The 20946-nt window shown below is 46.5% G+C and overlaps 1 protein-coding gene across 5 annotated transcripts in view; it reads left to right on the top strand.

Annotated features, from left to right (window-relative positions):
- Positions 1–17009, top strand: part of NRXN3 (neurexin 3) — a 504944-nt gene extending 487935 nt beyond the window's left edge. For all 5 annotated transcript variants that reach the window (XM_056546700.1, XM_056546697.1, XM_056546699.1 and 2 more), the window contains one exon: positions 14927–17009. In XM_056546700.1, coding sequence (XP_056402675.1) covers positions 14927–15846 — 920 coding nt within the window. In that variant the 3' untranslated portion in view covers positions 15847–17009. The remainder of the gene's footprint in view (positions 1–14926) is intronic.
- Positions 17010–20946: the final 3937 nt, after the last annotated feature.

Here is a 20946-nt window from a genome sequence, read left to right on the forward strand (position 1 = left end):
AAGCGCTTCAGCTACAGAGTCCAATGGCTGCACAGTGTTCCTCATATTTAAGGCCGGTGGTTTAGTTGTTGAGTGAATAATTTTGTGGAACTAAGTATCTGTAGAAGATACAAATACATCATCTTCTGTAAAAAACAAAGTCTGCTTAACCTGTTGGGGACGGAGGCCATCGCTGGGCGGTGATCGGAACCCCTCGCTGGGCGGTGATCGGAACCCCTCGCTGGGCGGTGATCGGAACCCCACGCTGGGCGGTGATCGGAACCCCTCGCTGGGCGGTGATCGGAACCCCACGCTGGGCGGTGATCGGAACCCCTCGCTGGGCGGTGATCGGAACCCCTCGCTGGGCGGTGATCGGAACCCCACGCTGGGCGGTGATCGGAACCCCTCGCTGGGCGGTGATCGGAACCCCTCGCTGGGCGGTGATCGGAACCCCTCGCTGGGCGGTGATCGGAACCCCTCGCTGGGCGGTGATCGGAACCCCTCGCTGGGCGGTGATCGGAACCCCTCGCTGGGCGGTGATCGGAACCCCACGCAGGGCGGTGATCGGAACCCCTCGCTGGGCGGTGATCGGAACCCCTCGCTGGGCGGTGATCGGAACCCCTCGCTGGGCGGTGATCGGAACCCCTCGCTGGGCGGTGATCGGAACCCCGTCGCTGGGCGGAGATCGTAACCCCTCGCTGGGCGGTGATTGGAACCCCTCGCTGGGCGGTGATCGGAACCCCTCGCTGGGCGGTGATCGGAACCCCTCTCTGGGCGGTGATCGGAACCCCTCGCTGGGCGGTGATCGGAACGGGATGCCAGCTGAAATCATTCAGTAAGCATCCCGTAACATCGCCCAAGGGAGTCCTGAGACCCCCCCTTGTCGGCGATCGCCATGATTGGCTGGTCAATTCTGAACGACGAATCACGTTTTTTCCAGGCTGATTGGGTCTTTGGTAACCCGATCGTCTGGAAAGTAAGCGTGATCGGACAGTGACAGCCCCGAACACTCTGAAGGATAGGAGTGAGGTGGTAGGGGTGCCACCACCTCCTATCCCCTGCCATTGGTTGATCAGGACTGACCAACCAATGGCAGTTGGGGGGCAGAGGGGTGAAAGTTCATTTCTCCCGATCTGCCCACCCCACCGATCGAAGTCCGGGCAGAGCGGAGGGGAAGAAGTGGGACGAGGGGGGAACAATCCGATTACCGGGCAACATGGATGGATGGCGGGCGGCGGCACAGATGTTGGAGGAGGCTGCAGTGAAGATCTATGGTAAGTGATCTTCACTGTCGCCTTCTCAAAGTGGCAAAACTACAACTCCCAGCATGCCCAGACAGACAAAGGCTGCCTGGGCATGCTGGGAGTTGTAGTTTTGAAACATCTGGAGGGCCACAGTTTGAAGACCACTGTGTAGTGGTCTCCAAACTGTGATCCTCCAGATGTTGCACAACTACAACTCTCAGCATGCCCAGACATTCCAGACATACTGGGAATTGTAGTTCTGTAACATCTGGCCCTTTAGATGTTGCAGGACTACAACTCCCAGCATGTCTGGGCATGCTGGGAGTTGTAGTTTTTCAACATCGGAAGAAGCCGTGTTTGGAGACCACTATACTGTGGTCTCCAAACTCTAGCCCTCCAGATGTTGCAAAGCTACAGTTCCCAGCATGCCCAGACAGCCAGGGATGCTGTGCGGTGTAGTTCTGCAACATCTAAAGGGCCAGATGTTACAGAACTACAACTCGCAGCATGTCTGGACTGTCTGGGCATGCTTGAAGTTGTTGTTTTGCAACATCTGGAGGGCCACAGTTTGGAGACCACTACACAGTGGCCGCAGCTCAACTCCCGGTGGGAAATTTGTTCGCTGTAAACCCCGCCTGTGTGAATGTACCCTAAAAACACTACACTAACACATAATAAAGGGTTAAACACTACATATGCACACCCTTACACTGTTCCCCCAATAAATAAGGTCTTGTATGGCAGTGTTTCCTAAACGGAGCCTCCAGCTGTTGCAAAACAACAACTCCCAGCATTGCTGGACAGCCATTGACTGTCCTGGCATGCTTGGAGTTTTGCTACAGCTGGAGGCACACTGTTTGGGAAACACTGGCGTAGGGTATTTTCACCTTTTACCCCTTGTAAAAATGAAAAAATGGGGCTACAATAACATGTTAGTGTAAAAAAAATTTTGATTTTCAATTTTCTCCTTCACTTTGCTGCTATTCCTATGAAACATCTAAAGGGTTAACAAACTTTCTGAATGTCATTTTGAATACGTTGAGGGGTACAGTTTTCATAATGAGGTCCATTGTAGGGGATTTCTACCATAAAGACCATCAAATTCACTTAAAATCTGAACTGGTCCCTGAAAAATTGGAAAATTGCTGCTGAATTTTGAAACCCTCTGATGTCTTCCAAAAGTAAAAACATGAAGTGCAATGTCCAGCAAAATAGGTCCAACGTAGAAAATGTATTGATTAAAAACCCTTAGTACATGGATACAGCAAACACAGGTGATGCGTTTCGGCTCGAAAGGTGAGCCTTAGTCATATAGTGTGACTTAGGCTCACCTTTTGAGCCGAAACGCGTCACCCCGTGTTTGCTGTATCCATGTACTAAGGGTTTTTAATCAATACATTTTCTACGTTGGACCTATTTTGCGCTGGACATCCCACTTCTTGTACTGCATCTCCTTGGCGCTGCCCACACCAGTCTGTGCGCATGGTGTTGGAGGAAGAGAGCTGGGTTCAAATCGATATACCTACAAAAGTAAAAACATGTCAACTTTCTGATGCCAATATAAAGTAGACATATTGTATATGTGAATCAAAATATCATTTATTTGGAATGTCTATTTTCCTTACAAGCAGAGAGCTTCAAAGTTAGAAAAATGCAACATTTTCAAATTTTTCCTGATATTTTGCAATTTTTGAAATGTAGCAAGTATCGACGAAAATTTATCACTAACATAAAGTGATCATCAGAGCTCATACTGAGGCCATCAGTATCGGTGACATCATCAGAGCTCATACTGAGGCCATCAGTATCGGTGACATCATCAGAGCTCATACTGAGGCCATCAGTATCGGTGACATCATCAGTGCTCATACTGAGGCCATCAGTATCGGTGACATCATCAGTGCTCATACTGAGGCCATCAGTATCGGTGACATCATCAGTGCTCATACTGAGGCCATCAGTATCGGTGACATCATTAGTGCTCATACTGAGGCCATCAGTATCGGTGACATCATCAGTGCTCATACTGAGGCCATCAGTATCGGTGACATCATCAGTGCTCATACTAAGGCCATCAGTATCAGTGACATCATTAGTGCTCATACTGAGGCCATCAGTATCGGTGACATCATCAGTGCTCATACTGAGGCCATCAGTATCGGTGACATCATCAGTGCTCATACTGAGGCCATCAGTATCGGTGACATCATCAGTGCTCATACTGAGGCCATCAGTATCGGTGACATCATCAGTGCTCATACTAAGGCCATCAGTATCAGTGACATCATTAGTGCTCATACTGAGGCCATCAGTATCAGTGACATCATCAGTGCTCATACTGAGGCCATCAGTATCGGTGACATCATCAGTGCTCATACTGAGGCCATCAGTATCGGTGACATCATCAGTGCTCATACTAAGGCCATCAGTATCAGTGACATCATTAGTGCTCATACTGAGGCCATCAGTATCGGTGACATCATCAGTGCTCATACTGAGGCCATCAGTATCGGTGACATCATCAGTGCTCATACTAAGGCCATCAGTATCGGTGACCTCATCAGTGCTCATACTGAGGCCATCAGTATCGGTGACATCATCAGTGCTCATACTAAGGCCATCAGTATCAGTGACATCATTAGTGCTCATACTGAGGCCATCAGTATCGGTGACATCATCAGTGCTCATACTGAGGCCATCAGTATCGGTGACATCATCAGTGCTCATACTGAGGCCATCAGTATCGGTGACATCATCAGTGCTCATACTGAGGCCATCAGTATCGGTGACATCATCAGTGCTCATACTGAGGGCTAATTTGAAAAGACATTATTTAGCTTTGCTCGTCCACATCAGAGAGAGCTTGTGGCTTCAGAAACACAAAAGAGATTTCAAGACAGAAAAGAAGAATTTAACCAGCCTGAAGACGAGAGAGGACGAAGCTGTGGAAGTCACTGAACCATTTCACATTTCCTCTTTATCATTTGAAAATATGGAGGGAGATTTATCAAAACCTGTGTAGGGGAACAATGGGGCAGTTGCCCATAGCAACCAGTTTTTTGTTTTTGTTTTTAAAGGCCACTAAAACATGAAAGAAGCCATCTGATTGGTTACTATGGGCAATGGCACCTACTTACTAGGAGTTGTGCAGACATTTCAGCATAAACCGGGGCACCGTCTCTCCCTGTGCACGGAGCGGCCTGTCAGCACACACTCCATCCTGACCCTCCCATAGACAAGCCATGCCGCTTCATGCACAGCAAGAGACCGGGTCCCATTCTTGAAATCGCTGGGGGTTTAGCAGATATGATGTAAAGTAGTGGAGTACTCCTTTTACCAAGAGTTTTGGTATATTTTGTAGAAAAGATACAACTATTGCAGTGAAGAGGTGTTCAATACTTTAATGATTTTAGGATCTAGAGTCACTTGATCTACAACTGATTGCAGTAAAATGCCCTTGGATTATGGCTCACAATTCCAACAATCCTCCTGGCCACGTCAGCAAGTACAAGAGTCTCATAAATAAGAATACAGATTCCAGGGCACTAGTAAACATGGTGGTGTGCAGCTCCCTAATCTTCACATGGGACGAGCACCAACACAATCATCACGTCCAGACCGCTCCATTAAAAGGAAGACGGGCCGGAACATTCAGAAATTGCTTCAATTTTACTTCAGCAGCCTGTAAAACCCAGTGTGAAGAATCTTAAGCCTGCAGCACATCTGCCTTCAACATGCAGCTGTTTGAAGATTAAAGTGGCACAGAGTGTTAAATGGGAACGCGAGTGATTCCCGAGTCTGCGCCGCTAAAAATAAGGAGGGGAGATATTCATACGGCAGCTCCAAGACCGTTCTGCTAATTGAGATGTAATTTTTTTAATGAAACGGAGAGGAGGAGGAAGACGCTGCTCATAAAGAAAGTTCACGTTGACTTCAAACTGCTGCAAATCCTTTCATTTGTTGTGGCCCAGATTCGGGGCTCCGCGCACAAGTTAATTAGGCTTTTCAAGCCTTCGACTAAAGCCACCGTCGCCGGCCTTTCTTCTTTCTGAAGTCTCAGTCTCTCTCTGTCCTGAGTGGGTCGGCACAGCTATTAAATATGCATTCTTTCCAGACAACAACTATATCAAAGCTCTTGTAGATTCTTCTCATTAGGAATCAGTATAATTATTCCAACCAAAGCTTATTTTTCTTTTTAGATTTTAGTAACAATAGTCAGGAATGTGGCCTCAGAGCTTTCACTACATTTCATTTGGTCACATACAGTCTCTTGTGCCTTTGATGTAAATATTTTATTTATCTATTCAGAGCTGTGTGATACCGGTGGGCATCGCTTCGCCTTTAGTATATTTACAGATTTTCTCCTTAAAGGCAACCTATCCAGTTTTGTGCTGCCCAAACCACAAACAGCATAATAAAACTGATGCAGGGAGCGCAATTTAGACACCCTATGACGGGCCCATCTTGGCAGCTGTTCTATGCCATGCAAGTGCTTAAGAGTAATGCATCTCTCCTTACATGTGTGATGGCGCTCAGTGCTTGCAAGGCAGAGAGCAGCTGGTGGGACCCGGTTTGGGCAGCATAAAGCTGATGACGTTATCTTTAAAGGGACCCTAAGTAAATTTCTAAGTAAAAATTCTAAGATATTAGAAGGCATAGTTATTGGGCTGTGGATATTATAGGGTGTAGTGCTGTCCCTGAATTAGAGTGGTGATAACTGCTCCATTGTGTCTGGTTGTGTATTCAGTGGTCACTGTGCCATTGTGCCTGAATGTGTGAATTGTTGTGTGGCCCAGGACCTGTGAATGTTGGTGCACTGATCTCCAGCTGGTGTGTGTAGGTGCGGTGGGCCCAGGACCTGTGAATGTTGGTGCACTGATCTCCGGCTGGTGTGTGTAGGTGCGGTGGGCCCAGGACCTGTGAATGTTGGTGCACTGATCTCCAGCTGGTGTGTGTAGGTGCGGTGGGCCCAGGACCTGTGAATGTTGGTGCACTGATCTCCGGCTGGTGTGTGTAGGTGCGGTGGTCCCAGGACCTGTGAATGTTGGTGCACTGATCTCCAGCTGGTGTGTGTAGGTGCGGGGGGCCCAAGACCTGTGAATGTTGGTGCACTGATCTCCAGCTGGTGTGTGTAGGTGCGGGGGGCCCAGGACCTGTGAATGTTGGTGCACTGATCTCCAGCTGGTGTGTGTAGGTGCGGTGGGCTCAGGACCTGTGAATGTTGGTGCACTGATCTCCGGCTGGTGTGTGTAGGTGCGGTGGGCTCAGGACCTGTGAATGTTGATGCACTGATCTCCGGCTGGTGTGTGTAGGTGCGGTGGGCTCAGGACCTGTGAATGTTGATGCACTGATCTCCGGCTGGTGTGTGTAGGTGCGGTGGGCCCAGGACCTGTGAATGTTGGTGCACTGATCTCCAGCTGGTGTGTGTAGGTGCGGGGGGCCCAAGACCTGTGAATGTTGGTGCACTGATCTCCGGCTGGTGTGTGTAGGTGCGGTGGGCTCAGGACCTGTGATTGTTGAAGCACTGATCTCCGGCTGGTGTGTGTAGGTGCGGTGGGCTCAGGACCTGTGAATGTTGGTGCACTGATCTCCGGCTGGTGTGTGTAGGTGCGGTGGGCCCAGGACCTGTGAATGTTGGTGCACTGATCTCCGGCTGGTGTGTGTAGGTGCAGTGGGCCCAGGACCTGTGAATGTTGGTGCACTAATCACTGGCTGGTGTGTGTAGGTGCGGTGGGCCCAGGACCTGTGAATGTTGGTGCACTGATCTCCGGCTGGTGTGTGTAGGTGCGGTGGGCTCAGGACCTGTGATTGTTGAAGCACTGATCTCCGGCTGGTGTGTGTAGGTGCAGTGGGCCCAGGACCTGTGAATGTTGGTGCACTGATCTCCGGCTGGTGTGTGTAGGTGCGGTGGGCTCAGGACCTGTGAATGTTGGTGCACTGATCTCCAGCTGGTGTGTGTAGGTGCAGTGGGCCCAGGACCTGTGAATGTTGGTGCACTGATCTCCGGCTGGTGTGTGTAGGTGCAGTGGGCCCAGGACCTGTGAATGTTGGTGCACTGATCTCCGGCTGGTGTGTGTAGGTGCGGTGGTCCCAGGACCTGTGAATGTTGGTGCACTGATCTCCAGCTGGTGTGTGTAGGTGCGGTGGGCCCAGGACCTGTGAATGTTGGTGCACTGATCTCCAGCTGGTGTGTGTAGGTGCGGGGGGCCCAAGACCTGTGAATGTTGGTGCACTGATCTCCAGCTAGTGTGTGTAGGTGCGGGGGGCCCAAGACCTGTGAATGTTGGTGCACTGATCTCCAGCTGGTGTGTGTAGGTGCGGTGGGCTCAGGACCTGTGAATGTTGGTGCACTGATCTCCGGCTGGTGTGTGTAGGTGCGGTGGGCCCAGGACCTGTGAATGTTGGTGCACTGATCTCCGGCTGGTGTGTGTAGGTGCGGTGGTCCCAGGACCTGTGAATGTTGGTGCACTGATCTCCAGCTGGTGTGTGTAGGTGCGGTGGGCCCAGGACCTGTGAATGTTGGTGCACTGATCTCCAGCTGGTGTGTGTAGGTGCGGGGGGCCCAAGACCTGTGAATGTTGGTGCACTGATCTCCAGCTAGTGTGTGTAGGTGCGGGGGGCCCAAGACCTGTGAATGTTGGTGCACTGATCTCCGGCTGGTGTGTGTAGGTGCGGTGGGCCCAGGACCTGTGAATGTTGAAGCACTGATCTCCGGCTGGTGTGTGTAGGTGCAGTGGGCCCAGGACCTGTGAATGTTGAAGCACTGATCTCCGGCTGGTGTGTGTAGGTGCAGTGGGCCCAGGACCTGTGAATGTTGATGCACTGATCTCCGGCTGGTGTGTGTAGGTGCGGTGGGCTCAGGACCTGTGATTGTTGAAGCACTGATCTCCGGCTGGTGTGTGTAGGTGCAGTGGGCCCAGGACCTGTGAATGTTGATGCACTGATCACCGGCTGGTGTGTGTAGGTGCGGTGGGCCCAGGACCTGTGAATGTTGGTGCACTGATCTCCGGCTGGTGTGTGTAGGTGCGGTGGGCCCAGGACCTGTGAATGTTGGTGCACTGATCTCCAGCTGGTGTGTGTAGGTGCGGTGGGCCCAGGACCTGTGAATGTTGGTGCACTGATCTCCAGCTGGTGTGTGTAGGTGCGGGGGGCCCAAGACCTGTGAATGTTGGTGCACTGATCTCCAGCTGGTGTGTGTAGGTGCGGGGGGCCCAAGACCTGTGAATGTTGGTGCACTGATCTCCGGCTGGTGTGTGTAGGTGCAGTGGGCCCAGGACCTGTGAATGTTGGTGCACTGATCTCCGGCTGGTGTGTGTAGGTGCGGTGGGCTCAGGACCTGTGAATGTTGGTGCACTGATCTCCAGCTGGTGTGTGTAGGTGCGGGGGGCCCAAGACCTGTGAATGTTGGTGCACTGATCTCCGGCTGGTGTGTGTAGGTGCGGTGGGCTCAAGACCTGTGAATGTTGGTGCACTGATCTCCGGCTGGTGTGTGTAGGTGCGGTGGGCTCAGGACCTGTGATTGTTGAAGCACTGATCTCCGGCTGGTGTGTGTAGGTGCGGTGGGCCCAGGACCTGTGAATGTTGATGCACTGATCACCGGCTGGTGTGTGTAGGTGCGGTGGGCTCAGGACCTGTGAATGTTGGTGCACTGATCTCCGGCTGGTGTGTGTAGGTGCGGTGGGCCCAGGACCTGTGAATGTTGGTGCACTGATCACCGGCTGGTGTGTGTAGGTGCGGTGGGCTCAGGACCTGTGAATGTTGGTGCACTGATCTCCAGCTGGTGTGTGTAGGTGCGGTGGGCTCAGGACCTGTGATTGTTGAAGCACTGATCTCCGGCTGGTGTGTGTAGGTGCGGTGGGCCCAGGACCTGTGAATGTTGGTGCACTGATCACCGGCTGGTGTGTGTAGGTGCGGTGGGCCCCTTTTCTGCTGAATGTTGATGCACTGATCACCGGCTGGTGTGTGTAGGTGCAGTGGGCCCAGGACCTGTGAATGTTGATGCACTGATCTCCGGCTGGTGTGTGTAGGTGCAGTGGGCCCAGGACCTGTGAATGTTGGTGCACTGATCTCCGGCTGGTGTGTGTAGGTGCGGTGGGCCCAGGACCTGTGAATGTTGGTGCACTGATCACCGGCTGGTGTGTGTAGGTGCGGTGGGCCCCTTTTCTGCTGAATGTTGATGCAGTGATGACTGTGCTGTTGTTTGTAGGCTCGGTGGGTCTTTATTCAACAGTTTTCCATGTGCAAACATAGATACTGAGGCGGGGAGCAGCAATGGAGCTAGCAGGGGAAGGCGGTCAGCACGTATTTCTTCAAGCATCTCGAATCTGGGTTTAGTGATGACATTGCCTTCTGGTGTGAACACTGTGCTCTTGGTTCTGCAGTTGAAGCGCTACACTCTGTACCATGTTTGTTTCTGGGAATTGGACTTAGTGTTGGAAGTACACCTTAAAATACTAAATGCACTGGGCATCTACTTGTTTGAGATTAATCAGTGACCCAGATTGCAGCAGAGAGGCCTGAGGCGACATCTCTGGATGAAGATGCCTCCGTTGATCTAAGGGTTGCAGTGTAGAGATTTTTTAGAAAAGCCCCAAAGCTGGTCCAGGAATGAGGCTGAATTGGAGGTCAGGGGGAGCGATTACAGCTCATGTGCTGTCCCCAAGTTGTGGAATCTTCTATAGGGGCAGATGGTCACTAAGGAGTTTCTTCCTCTTTGAGATTGTGGATAGAAAAAGCTAAGTGATTTGGTCTTTTTCTAACCTAAAACAATTGTTGAGCCATGGCTGATCCCTAACTCCAGTGAATGAAAGCAGCATTTGACTTATTGCTAGGTAAATGATCCCTGGAACATAACGCGCATGTAGATACAGGATACATGGTATACAGTATACAGACATGTACTATACAGGATACTCACATAGGCTAAAACACCTCAGAATCAGCTGTGCACATCTCATGTGGCTTTAAAGCTTTCACGGTATAATAAATGTACAATATTGTCACGGTATAATAAATGGTATGACGTACTGCGGCAATGTGGATGACTAGCCTGTACCTCTGATGAAGCTCATTGAGTGTGAAACTAGTCAGGGGGCAGTGTCTGTTATCTTTTAAAATATCAGTGTTGTCACGGTTTATAGCCTCTGGACTGTAGCCTTGGGCTAACGATTCACAATATGGATGACAAATATATTGGATGTAATTTATACCCAATATACATCCACATTGTCACAGTACGTCATACCATTATATTATACCGTCACAATATAGGTCTTTTTTAACCCACGTCATTTTAATAAGCACAACAAAAGTTACGTTTTATTAGGGGTTAGTTGCCATATTTGTGCCTGTTTGCCACTTGTTGAGTTTACATCCAGGAATAACACCTGACACTTTATGTACAATATAAAGCTTCCCACACAGCACTTCCCAATTAATTAAATACATTTGCAATGGAACGAATGAACAATTTACCAATAACCCTGGTTGGCAGACTAGTCCATCAATCCAAAGTAAATAATAGTTTCCAGAGGAGGGAAAACCCCCTTTATTCCTCTATTGCACAGTACAATGTTTTATCACTATTGTGGGTCCATTGCTAGATACAGTCCCACACGGGTTAAAATGTTGCCCTATGCTATGAAGGGATAAAGAGTTATTTTTCTATTGACGCCACCGAAGGATGCAGCCACTCTCTGTGGATTGATGGACTAGTATACTCTACCGGGGGACTGCGTCATATACAACTCTCTGGGACCAGGGTCAGTGTTCACATACAGCACCCCTACGAAAAGTAACGTATCCACAGGATAGGGGATAAGTGTCTGAACACCGGGGGGGCCTTGGCTCTCTGACAGGAGCGGGTGCTGGGGTCTGCACGCTCTCCAGTCATTCTCTATGGGTGAGAACCGAGGGTTGTACTATAGTCTTCACATAGAAATGAATAGTCCACGTGCCATCCCCAACAGGTGCTCCGCTGAGAGAGCCGGGCGCATTCAGTAGATCACGGGGAGGGGGGGGGGGGGGTCCCAGCAGTAGGACCCCCCCGCGGTCAGACACTTATATCCTATCCTGTGGACAGGGGATAAGTTGCTTTTCCCTGCACAACCCCTTTAAAGTACAGTACACGGACAATGCATGGTATGTAAATGGAGCCAATGCCTCCTATTCCTCTGATCAGTGGTTACAGATAAGGCGAGAAGTTGATTTTACTGTATTCGCCCCCCATTAGTTGTTGCTCCCCACTACCCCCGGCAGTGTCTGTGCTTTAATCATGGGCCATGGAATTTGCTGCCAATTGGATGATGTGCGGTGTCACTGGTGAGGGCTCGGGGTAGGTGGTGGAATGGAGCTTGTAGATGCAGCAGATTATCACCAGTACTGTGCTGTGTTCCGCAGGATTATAGGATTACGCAGCATTAGATGAGCTGTCAGAGGTGTACGCTGCAGTTATGATCTGATGTCACTCACACCCACGGCTCAGCGCTGGAGATAATCATGCTGAGAAATAACAAGTGTTGTTACATGTAAACCATCTAGCAATTGTCTGGTCAATGCTGCGTTCAGTCATCCCTACCCAGTCTTACTTTGCTGCACCCCTTACCCAAACCTCCCTACGCTTGCTGGGATTTTAGTTGTTCTTTCTTGTATACTTTCCCTAAATGCAACTTTAAGCATGCATCAACATCCTGCAGCCAAGAACTGACCCACTGTCAATTGAAACCAATTTTCTTTAGTTTTTCCTGTTTACTTGTCATGCACAAACAGACGTCAGCGTCAGGTGCGACACAAAGCGCATTCCCTGCCACGTGGAGCTGAGATCACCCTGCAGTGTTACATAGTGACAGCGTCCACAGCACCGGCAGCTTGTCGCCCATTACTAATCTGAACTAGAGCAAATGACAGCAACCTCCGATGAGCCGTCTGTGTGTGCATCCACTGGAAAACGGTGTCAAGCATTCCTTATGTTCTGACATCAGAGGCCGGACGCCTCCTCTCCCCTGTGGGATAAGAATGTTTTTTTGCCCTTTTGTGTGGTTTTGTCAGTGTAATTTTCCAATATTATGTCCTATATTTGATGCTTGGTTTGTTTCCAAAATTCTCCCTCTTCCCTGCATTTAAATGAGCCGCCAACTACGCTGCCATTTTTTCTAATGCATTTTATAAAAAGGAACAACTTTAGCTGCTTATATTTGCCACATTGAGGTCTGTGTCCGGCTTTGGACATTAGCGGTGACTTGACTTGTAGACGTCACTATGTGAACTGAATTCGCTGACCCCATGATTACTGATCGGAGATTTCACTCCCCTGCAGCTAAAATTGTTCCGTCTGCAGACAAACGTCTTGGACTCGGGCCCCGTCTGTTGTGACTTAACTTTGCTCTGCTCTTCATGTTGTAATCTCACTATCATTTTTTTTTTCCACTTCTAATTTTTTTTTAGTAGAAGAAAAAAAAACTTTTTGAGGGTTGTTTTTTATTTTTTATTTTTAAAGAAGATAATGCTGTCTGATTTTTCTTGCTACTGTTTGATGTGGATTTGATTCATTCTGGGTGGGTGATGAAGGTGAAGGAGATTTGCATGTCGGACAAGTTGCAGTTTAGGGTTTGTAATATCTGTCAGTGTTTAGAGTTTTGCTTTTTCTTTTCCTAGATGGGCATGCCAATGTTCATTTTGTTTGTTTTTTTTGTTTGTTTTTTTTCTGTTCTGTATATTGCCTGTCCCTTCCTTACAGCCAGAAGTTCAAAAGCTGCTAGATCACTACGTAACGCCTTATCATGGACATGGCACCTGACTCACACCTTCGGCCTACTCATTTTCATCAAATGTCTAGTCTCCTCATAGATTTGACCTCCCTTCTTTTTCAAACCCAACCTCCCCCCCCCCCAAGTACCTACTTTTATCCCATCCATTAGGCGTTATCTTTTTTTTCCAAAATAGTGAACAATCATAAAAACATTTAGTACAAGCTTTCTTATTTGCTTTGACTTGTATAGCAACAAACAGATCATAATGAAGCGGCCATTCCCCAGCATTAAATTGGTTATAATAAAGAAGAAAAAAAAAAAAAGCAAAATTCTAAAAACTTTATTAGGTCTGATTTGATTTCCTCTCAATTTCTTTTTCTATAATTTCTATTCACACTACGAAGATGTAGTAAAATAGAGCTGAGAACAGCCACAGACGACAGAAGCCGTGTGTGATTATTTTCCGCTGCAGGAACTTTCTTTGTGTTTTGTGCTGTGAGTTCTGTGTTTGTCACCTTTTACCTGTGTCATTTATTGTAACTAAAGTGACAGCTCCAGATTATCAATCGTTTCACTAATACTGCAATTATTTTTGGTAAAATGGAAAGAAAACAAACCTAGTGACAAGAATGTATCTCTGACATTCTTATACAACTCTGTTCTGTAAATTTTTTTTACATGCCAAAAAACATGCGGGCAATATGTGGATGTAAGTCGACTACAAAGTAACGTATTTTATAACTTCTAATTCTTCCATTTTTTGTCCGTGGTATTTTTTGGTTCTCATTTTTTTACTCTTTGGTTTGGGCTCTTTATTTCGCCTTCTTTTCAGTTTCTTACAATACATCTGTTTTTCAAACTTTTTGTTTCTTTCCCTGGTTTCTGTGATTCAGACATCTTATTTACTTGCATTTGCTGTGATTTTTTTTCTTTCTGTTAAAGTTATAGTTTTGGGATTTGTTGGGGTGGGGATTGGGTCCTTTCACAATTATTTTCTATTGTATGGTATAAATGTATAGGATTCTGTTTCCATTACTCATTACACATTAGAATTCCTTAGATTCGCTGAAGATAAGCTTTAGGCATGTGTTGATGGAGAGGCCATGGGAGCTCAAAGTGCAGAAACTGTGAAATATGGATATAAGAAGTTCCCATGTTACTGTAGGTTCACACTACACCAGTGCTCCAGTTAGTCGGATCCGTTGGCATCCTGCCGCAAATGGGATGCTAACAAATACTGTTAACAGGAGCCGTGGAGCCCATTGATTTCTGTGGCCAGAGTCACCTAGTGACTCTATTCAGGACATATGTGCTTTTTTTTAACATACTCGTGAGGCGCTACCCTTTTGAAATAGCGCATATGTCAGGAATGGAGTCACTAGAAAGCAATAGGGTCCATAGTATACCTGGGGATGCCAACGAATCACACTAACAGAAGCAATAACATAGTGTGACCCTACCCCTAGAGAGATTCACCAAGAATTAGTATAGCAACATGAAATTCAAGGACTGCCTTGCCCTCAGCTGGCCTCTTTACCATACGTAGTCACACCACTGATAACCAGTTCTAACAACCAAACTGCATTTACAGGCGGTGACTACAATAAGTGATGAGACTATGAACACTATAGCAATGTCAGTCTGATAGAGACAAAAACATTTGTTTTCAATTTTCTCTGGAAACCTTAATCTGAACATACCTTTCATGTGTGGACTGAACATGCACAATATTATGTGGTCACAAGACAGATCTAACATCCATTATTTAAGAACAGAACTTATTAGCTCCCGTAGATTAAGGCCTCTCCTCGGCAATGATGAGCAGTAGGTGTGTACATTCACCATTACGTAGGAGGCAGCTGAGGATAGCTCATGTCACCTTTGCATGCTTTTCTGTACTGTAGATTTGGTATTAATTATGTTCCTTTTCTGCTTTTCTCTGTTTTCTTTTTACAGGAGGTGAATTAGTTATACCCTTCCTAGTAGAGGATCCCTTAGATACCCCTTCAATAGCTACACGTGCACCCTCCATCACCCTCTCCCCTACCTTCCAACCACTTCTCACCATAATTGAGACCACCAAAGATTCCCTGTCTGTGACCCCTGAGGCGGGGTTACCTTGCTTGTCGGACCAAGGCAGCGAAGGTTGTGATGATGATGGCTTGGTGATATCGGGGTATGGCTCAGGGGAAACCTTTGACTCTAACCTGCCCCCTACCGATGATGAAGATTTTTACACCACCCTCTCCTTGGTAACAGATAAAAGCTTTTCCACATCATTCTTCGATGGTGGCTTCAAATCACAAGCGCCCAAATGGGGATCAAAGGACTTTAGACCTAACAAAGCCTTCGAACCTGGTAGGACTTCTACCACAAGTTTGCCCCCTGAGCTGATACGCTCCACGTCTGCATCTGGGATGGTACCCATGGTGCCAGCTGGCAAAATGAATATCCATGAGCTCAAACCCCAGCCAGATATAGTGTTGCTACCGTTGCCCACTGCCTACGAGCTAGACAGCACAAAGCTCAGGAGTCCGCTAATAACATCCCCCATGTTCCGTAATGTGCCCACAGCAAACCCTACGATGCCGGGAAGCAGACGGGTCCCGGGGCCTTCCGAGGTGGTCCGGGAGTCCAGCAGCACCACAGGGATGGTCGTTGGTATTGTGGCAGCCGCTGCTCTATGCATCCTGATCCTCCTGTATGCCATGTACAAGTACAGAAACAGGGACGAGGGCTCCTACCAGGTTGATGAGACAAGGAATTACATCAGCAACTCCGCTCAGAGCAATGGGGCCCTAGTGAAGGAGAAGCAGCACAGCTCTAAGGGCGGCCACAAGAAGCAGAAAAATAAGGACAAGGAGTATTATGTGTAAAATAACGTTAAATAATATATGTAATCAAAGCAAACACAGATGTGAACTAACAAAAAAAACTCCATCAGCAAAGGCAAACATACATTGCTATTGATGTATAGTAGCATAAACACCAAGGACCGTAGCAGCAACGTCCTGACAGTGAGTTCTGGAACGGCAGCTGCCTTGTGCCTGAGGCAGGTGTATGACCGAGAGAGCTGTTACTGTTCTGTCCAGGCTGGACACGGCTAACTTTCTGCTCAACTGTAATATAAAGCACACTTACTATTCTGTTTGCCCTGAATGGCAAAAACAACAGAAAGAAACTATATAAACCTATATATATCTGTATACACTCAAACATGAAAGTTATGTGAACTCCAGCTGACCAGTTCTAGGGCTCTCTTCTCTATATGTGTGGATCCAGGTCAGAGGAGCCTCTGGGATCCATCACATCACAACTCAGAGAGCCTTAAAATATTCAAGCAAGATAAAAAAGAAAACAAAAAAAAAAGTCAAAGACTCTGAACCGTATATATATATTTTTTTTTTCTTCAGTTATTGTTTTTGGGAGGTTTTTCATTTTCCTCAATTTGTTTTATTTTGTTTTTTTATTTCTCAATGCTCTCCCATCTTAATGATATATACCACATGGCCAGATGTAGCCATGTACAGCCAAGGAACTGTAGAGTCCATGTACAATAGCTGATGCGTGCGCTGAGTGCCTGTGCCGAGTGTCTGCGGATTAAGACTGATGCCATATACAGTCATTGTGTGTTCTCTTTCATATCAGGTTGTGGTGTCCATAGAACATATTGTTTGCAGGATGTTTAAATAATAAGAAAAACTATTGTAGGGAGAGGACTGGTGAGGGCTTGGGTCTGTTGTGAGATCTGGCCAGTGTTTGTAGATACACAAAATACCGTCACAAGGCCAAATCTGCCTGTGAGAAAGGGGCGAGGAAGCCTCTGTCCTTATGTTCTTGCAGCCAAACATCAACAATTGAAAACGAGCCTGAAACGGGAATCAAATATATTGGAGACAAAACAAAAAAAAAACTACAAAAAAACATCCTTCTACAAAGGAAGAAGTATCCGAGACTTTTTCTTTGCATTCTGGTTTTGTGACTTCCTGCAATGCATGCAAAAAATAAAAATAAAGTTTCAATTTAAAAAAAACAAAAACACACAAACATAGAACTGGTTCGGAGCTGAAAAGAATTTGTCAAATTGAACATGTGACAAAACAAAAGGTTGTAAAAAGCCAAAATGTGCGACATGGATAAAACTAAAGTTGAGGTGTTGGTAGAAGGCGATCGGAGTTCGGACCCTGCCCAGTCGGCCTTTGCTTAAGGACTCGAGACACATGAGAAATGAACACAACATTCACAGAGGAATTTAACAGAGAATACAATGAGTTTTATTACAAGTAGAATCTATATATATACATATATAAATATGCAGAGATGATATTTATTGAAATGACTGCTATTTGTTTATTGGTACAGGAAATCTGTGATGTATAGAAAGACGTTGTCATTAACCCCCTCAGTGCCAGCTGCCCTGCAGGTAAAGGTGCGCTCCTGTTTATTGTCCATTAAGGGCCAAAAAATAATAAATAAAATTAATGATCCCAAATCTTATAAGTTGTTTCTCATTCAGTCACTTGGTAAAGAAGCATGTTAGAGGCAATCATAGATAAGAGAGTAGATGTATCATATAGTAGGACTGATAGCGGTGCAGTATGGCCTCACACTATAGTAGATAGAAGGGGTAGGTTCAGGTAGATGCAGGCCCTGCGCATGCTCTATAGAATGTAAGAAAAGCTTTGTTTAACTCAGATGCACTTTATCCACAACGATAAATAGGGGAGGACGATCACTGACCAAGAGACAACACTGCAGATTTAATCATACAGCCTCCTGGCAAGTGTTTTGTTCCTAGATTTTGCTGTATAACCAGGACACTGCTGCTAAATGTTTCACTACACAGAATTTGTGCCTTTTGTATTAAAAAAAAAAAGTGACCGCACCTTAAATCCCTTAACTCTGCCTGTTCTGTAGGGGGTTAATGACAAGCTACTATATTAACCCTTTCACCTAAAGACTACTCAACCCCCCCCCCCCCCCCCCCCAGCTGTTTAGCACCAGAAGAGCTCTGTGTCCTTCAGGAAGGGAACTAAGTTTTAGGGTACGTTCACATGAGCGGCTCCCCAGCGTGTATTACGTTGCGGATCCGCTGCTGATAGACCGCTGTATGCTGCCTTTACAGGTGCCTGCTCGGAGCGGCAATCCACCACTATGAGCAGACACACTGCGATGTGCGAGTTGCCATGCGCATGCGCAGTATACTCGCATAACGCGGTAGCTCTCGACCTAGCTCATAGAGCAGGGGAGCGGCCGCGATGTGTGCGAGTACACAGTGAATGAGCAGCGACTCGCACATCGCTTCAGTGTGTCTGCTTGTAGCAGCATATTGCCGCTCCGAGGAGGCACCTGTAAAGGGAGTATACAGCAGTCCTTCAGCGGTGCATCCGCAGCTTGGGATCCGCTCATGTGAATGTACCCTTTGATGTTTGTGTAAAACTAGGACTTGTTCCCCCCTGCCCAGGACTACAGAGCGTTTCTACAAGCCGTCCATTCACACTGGTCACTATGAGGTGACGCCAATGACCTGATGTTTGGTTATTGGGCCATAACTCAATCAACTCTTTGTAAGCACAAACCATTTCTTAGGGGGCCTTGTCATAGCTCACCACATGTCCATAATTAGAACTTGTAGTGGAGGTGAAGGGGTTAATAGCACACATGTAAAAACACAACAGATTATTTCTATTTTGTATTGTGTATTTTTGCTTTTCTGCTTTGATTCTGTTTCTGTATACAGTGCACTGTGCATATATAAGGAGCAGTGCAAGGGCTCATGAGCCGAGCGATGAGACATCCGTAATATCACCGCCTTACATATGTTCTGTGGATGGAGAATCTGCTACACATGGGGCTGACTGCACATGAGAATTATAACTAGTAACAGGGCGGCTGAACGAAACCAAGTGCTTTAGAAAGAACCATTCATGTAGCCAGGGCCGGGCACTGCTGTAGTGAAGGTCAATGAGCTGAGAATAGACAACGTGTCTACCTGAACAGCTGCAATGAGATTTATGGTGTAACATAAAATAGTGGATGCTCTCTGGCAGATTTTTCTTACCCATATACACAGAAGTTCTACTAAAGTACAGTGCCTAACAACTGTTCACACTGGCTTCAGTAAAAATGGAAGCCCAACCGATCCCACTGAGGGAGGGGGTCAGGACAGATGTAGTAGATTATTATTACTAAAGAATAGGAAAGCTAAGACCCTAAAGAATGGCAAGCATATCCAGCATGCCGAATATAATAGGGCCATGCTGAAATGGCCATACCCAGTAGATGGATGTCAACAGGTTTCGTGAGGATTTATTGTGTATTATAAAAACCTAACTTCCCCTGGCTGGTATAGGCTATCCCCCCCGGAGGTAAAAGGTGCCAGACATATCTCTCTATAGTGTGAACGTTTAATATATGCAGTGGGAAAAGCTTTTGAGTCAAAGGATGTCTGCGATGGATGCCATGTAAAAAGAAAAATTGTGGCGGTATCCATAATGACGTGAGTATCCATTGAGGAATAATATAAATAAATGTATACACCGTAAAACTTCCTTGTGTATATGTTAAACGTACACTTCAGCATCAACACACACTAGTTCTAGGATACACTTGACAAGTATTTGGCCAATAGTCATGAGTACCGATGGCTTTACAGCACTTCGCTTCTTTCAGCACCCAGATGTCACTGCCAACAAAACTAAACAACACACAGGAATAGGGGATTGAGTTTAGGTACTGGGTCACTGGCCTACATAGACTGCTGCATGACAGCTCCAATCCCAGTGGTCTCCCACATCTATGTAACTGATATACTTGATGCAGATGGCATTGGAAGGTCACGATGCTAAGACGTTGGCCGGCATTTATCATTGTAGGTGTAAGTGAAGCATTTATCATTGTAGTTGTAAGTGAAGCATTTATCATTGTAGGTGTAAGTGAAGCATTTATCATTGTAGGTGTAAGTGAAGCATTTATCATTGTAGGTGTAAGTGAAGCATTTATCATTGTAGGTGTAAGTGAAGCATTTATCATTGTAGGTGTAAGTGAAGCATTTTCTACACCTTTTTTCTGTGTGCTCTGATGTGTAGGAGCACCATATTTATGAAATGGTCACAGAGCATATGATAAATTTTGTTCAGGTCACAGTTTCTGAAATTTCTCTCCACCTACACCAAAAAGCTAAGTCTGGGCTGGTGTCGTTTTAGAGACTTTTCAGTGACTTTGCGCCTTTTTTGCGCCTTTTCACAAAAAGGCGCAGTTCATAAAACCCTTCCATATCGTGTGCATTGCCAGAATCAGTGGATTTCAAATCAAATTCAGCAGAAATGTGTAAACCAAAAGGCCCAAAGAAACTCTGCTTGCACTTTTTTTTGTGCCTTTTCTAGACACAAAAAACAGTCTAAAGACAATGATAAATGTCGGCCGTTGTTCGTAGCCTCAGCCTTTAGGTATCACCTTTTCTAGGCTGTAGTCCAGTACTGGAGACGTTCGTTAGATGAGCCCAAGATAAACACAAATCAGCAACGAGCAAAGCTGCATTTACATAAGATTTGATATGAAGACATATTGGGAGACTAAACAACAGAGAAGTTCTATAACTTTACACAAATCTATGGAGGGAGATTAATCAAAACCCGTCCAGAGGAAAAGTTGCTGAGTTGTCCATAACAACCAATCAGATCGCTTCTTTCATTTTCCAGAGGCCTTTTCAAAAATGAAAGAAGCGATCTGATTGGTTGCTATGGGCAACTCAGCAACTTTTCCTCTGGACGGGTTTTGATAAATCTCTCCCTATATTTTTAAGGCAAAGATGTAGGATGTAGCTATCTGAAAAGAACTCTACATTCTTTATCTTCGATAGGTTCTTAGTGACTTCAGACTTTCTATAGTGACTTCAGACTTTCTATAGTGACATCAGACTTTCTATAGTGACGTAAGACTTTCTATAGTGACATCAGACTTTCTATAGTGACATC

The sequence above is a fragment of the Hyla sarda genome, chromosome 11 (genome assembly GCF_029499605.1).
Source record: "Hyla sarda isolate aHylSar1 chromosome 11, aHylSar1.hap1, whole genome shotgun sequence".
Lineage (NCBI taxonomy): Eukaryota > Metazoa > Chordata > Amphibia > Anura > Hylidae > Hyla > Hyla sarda.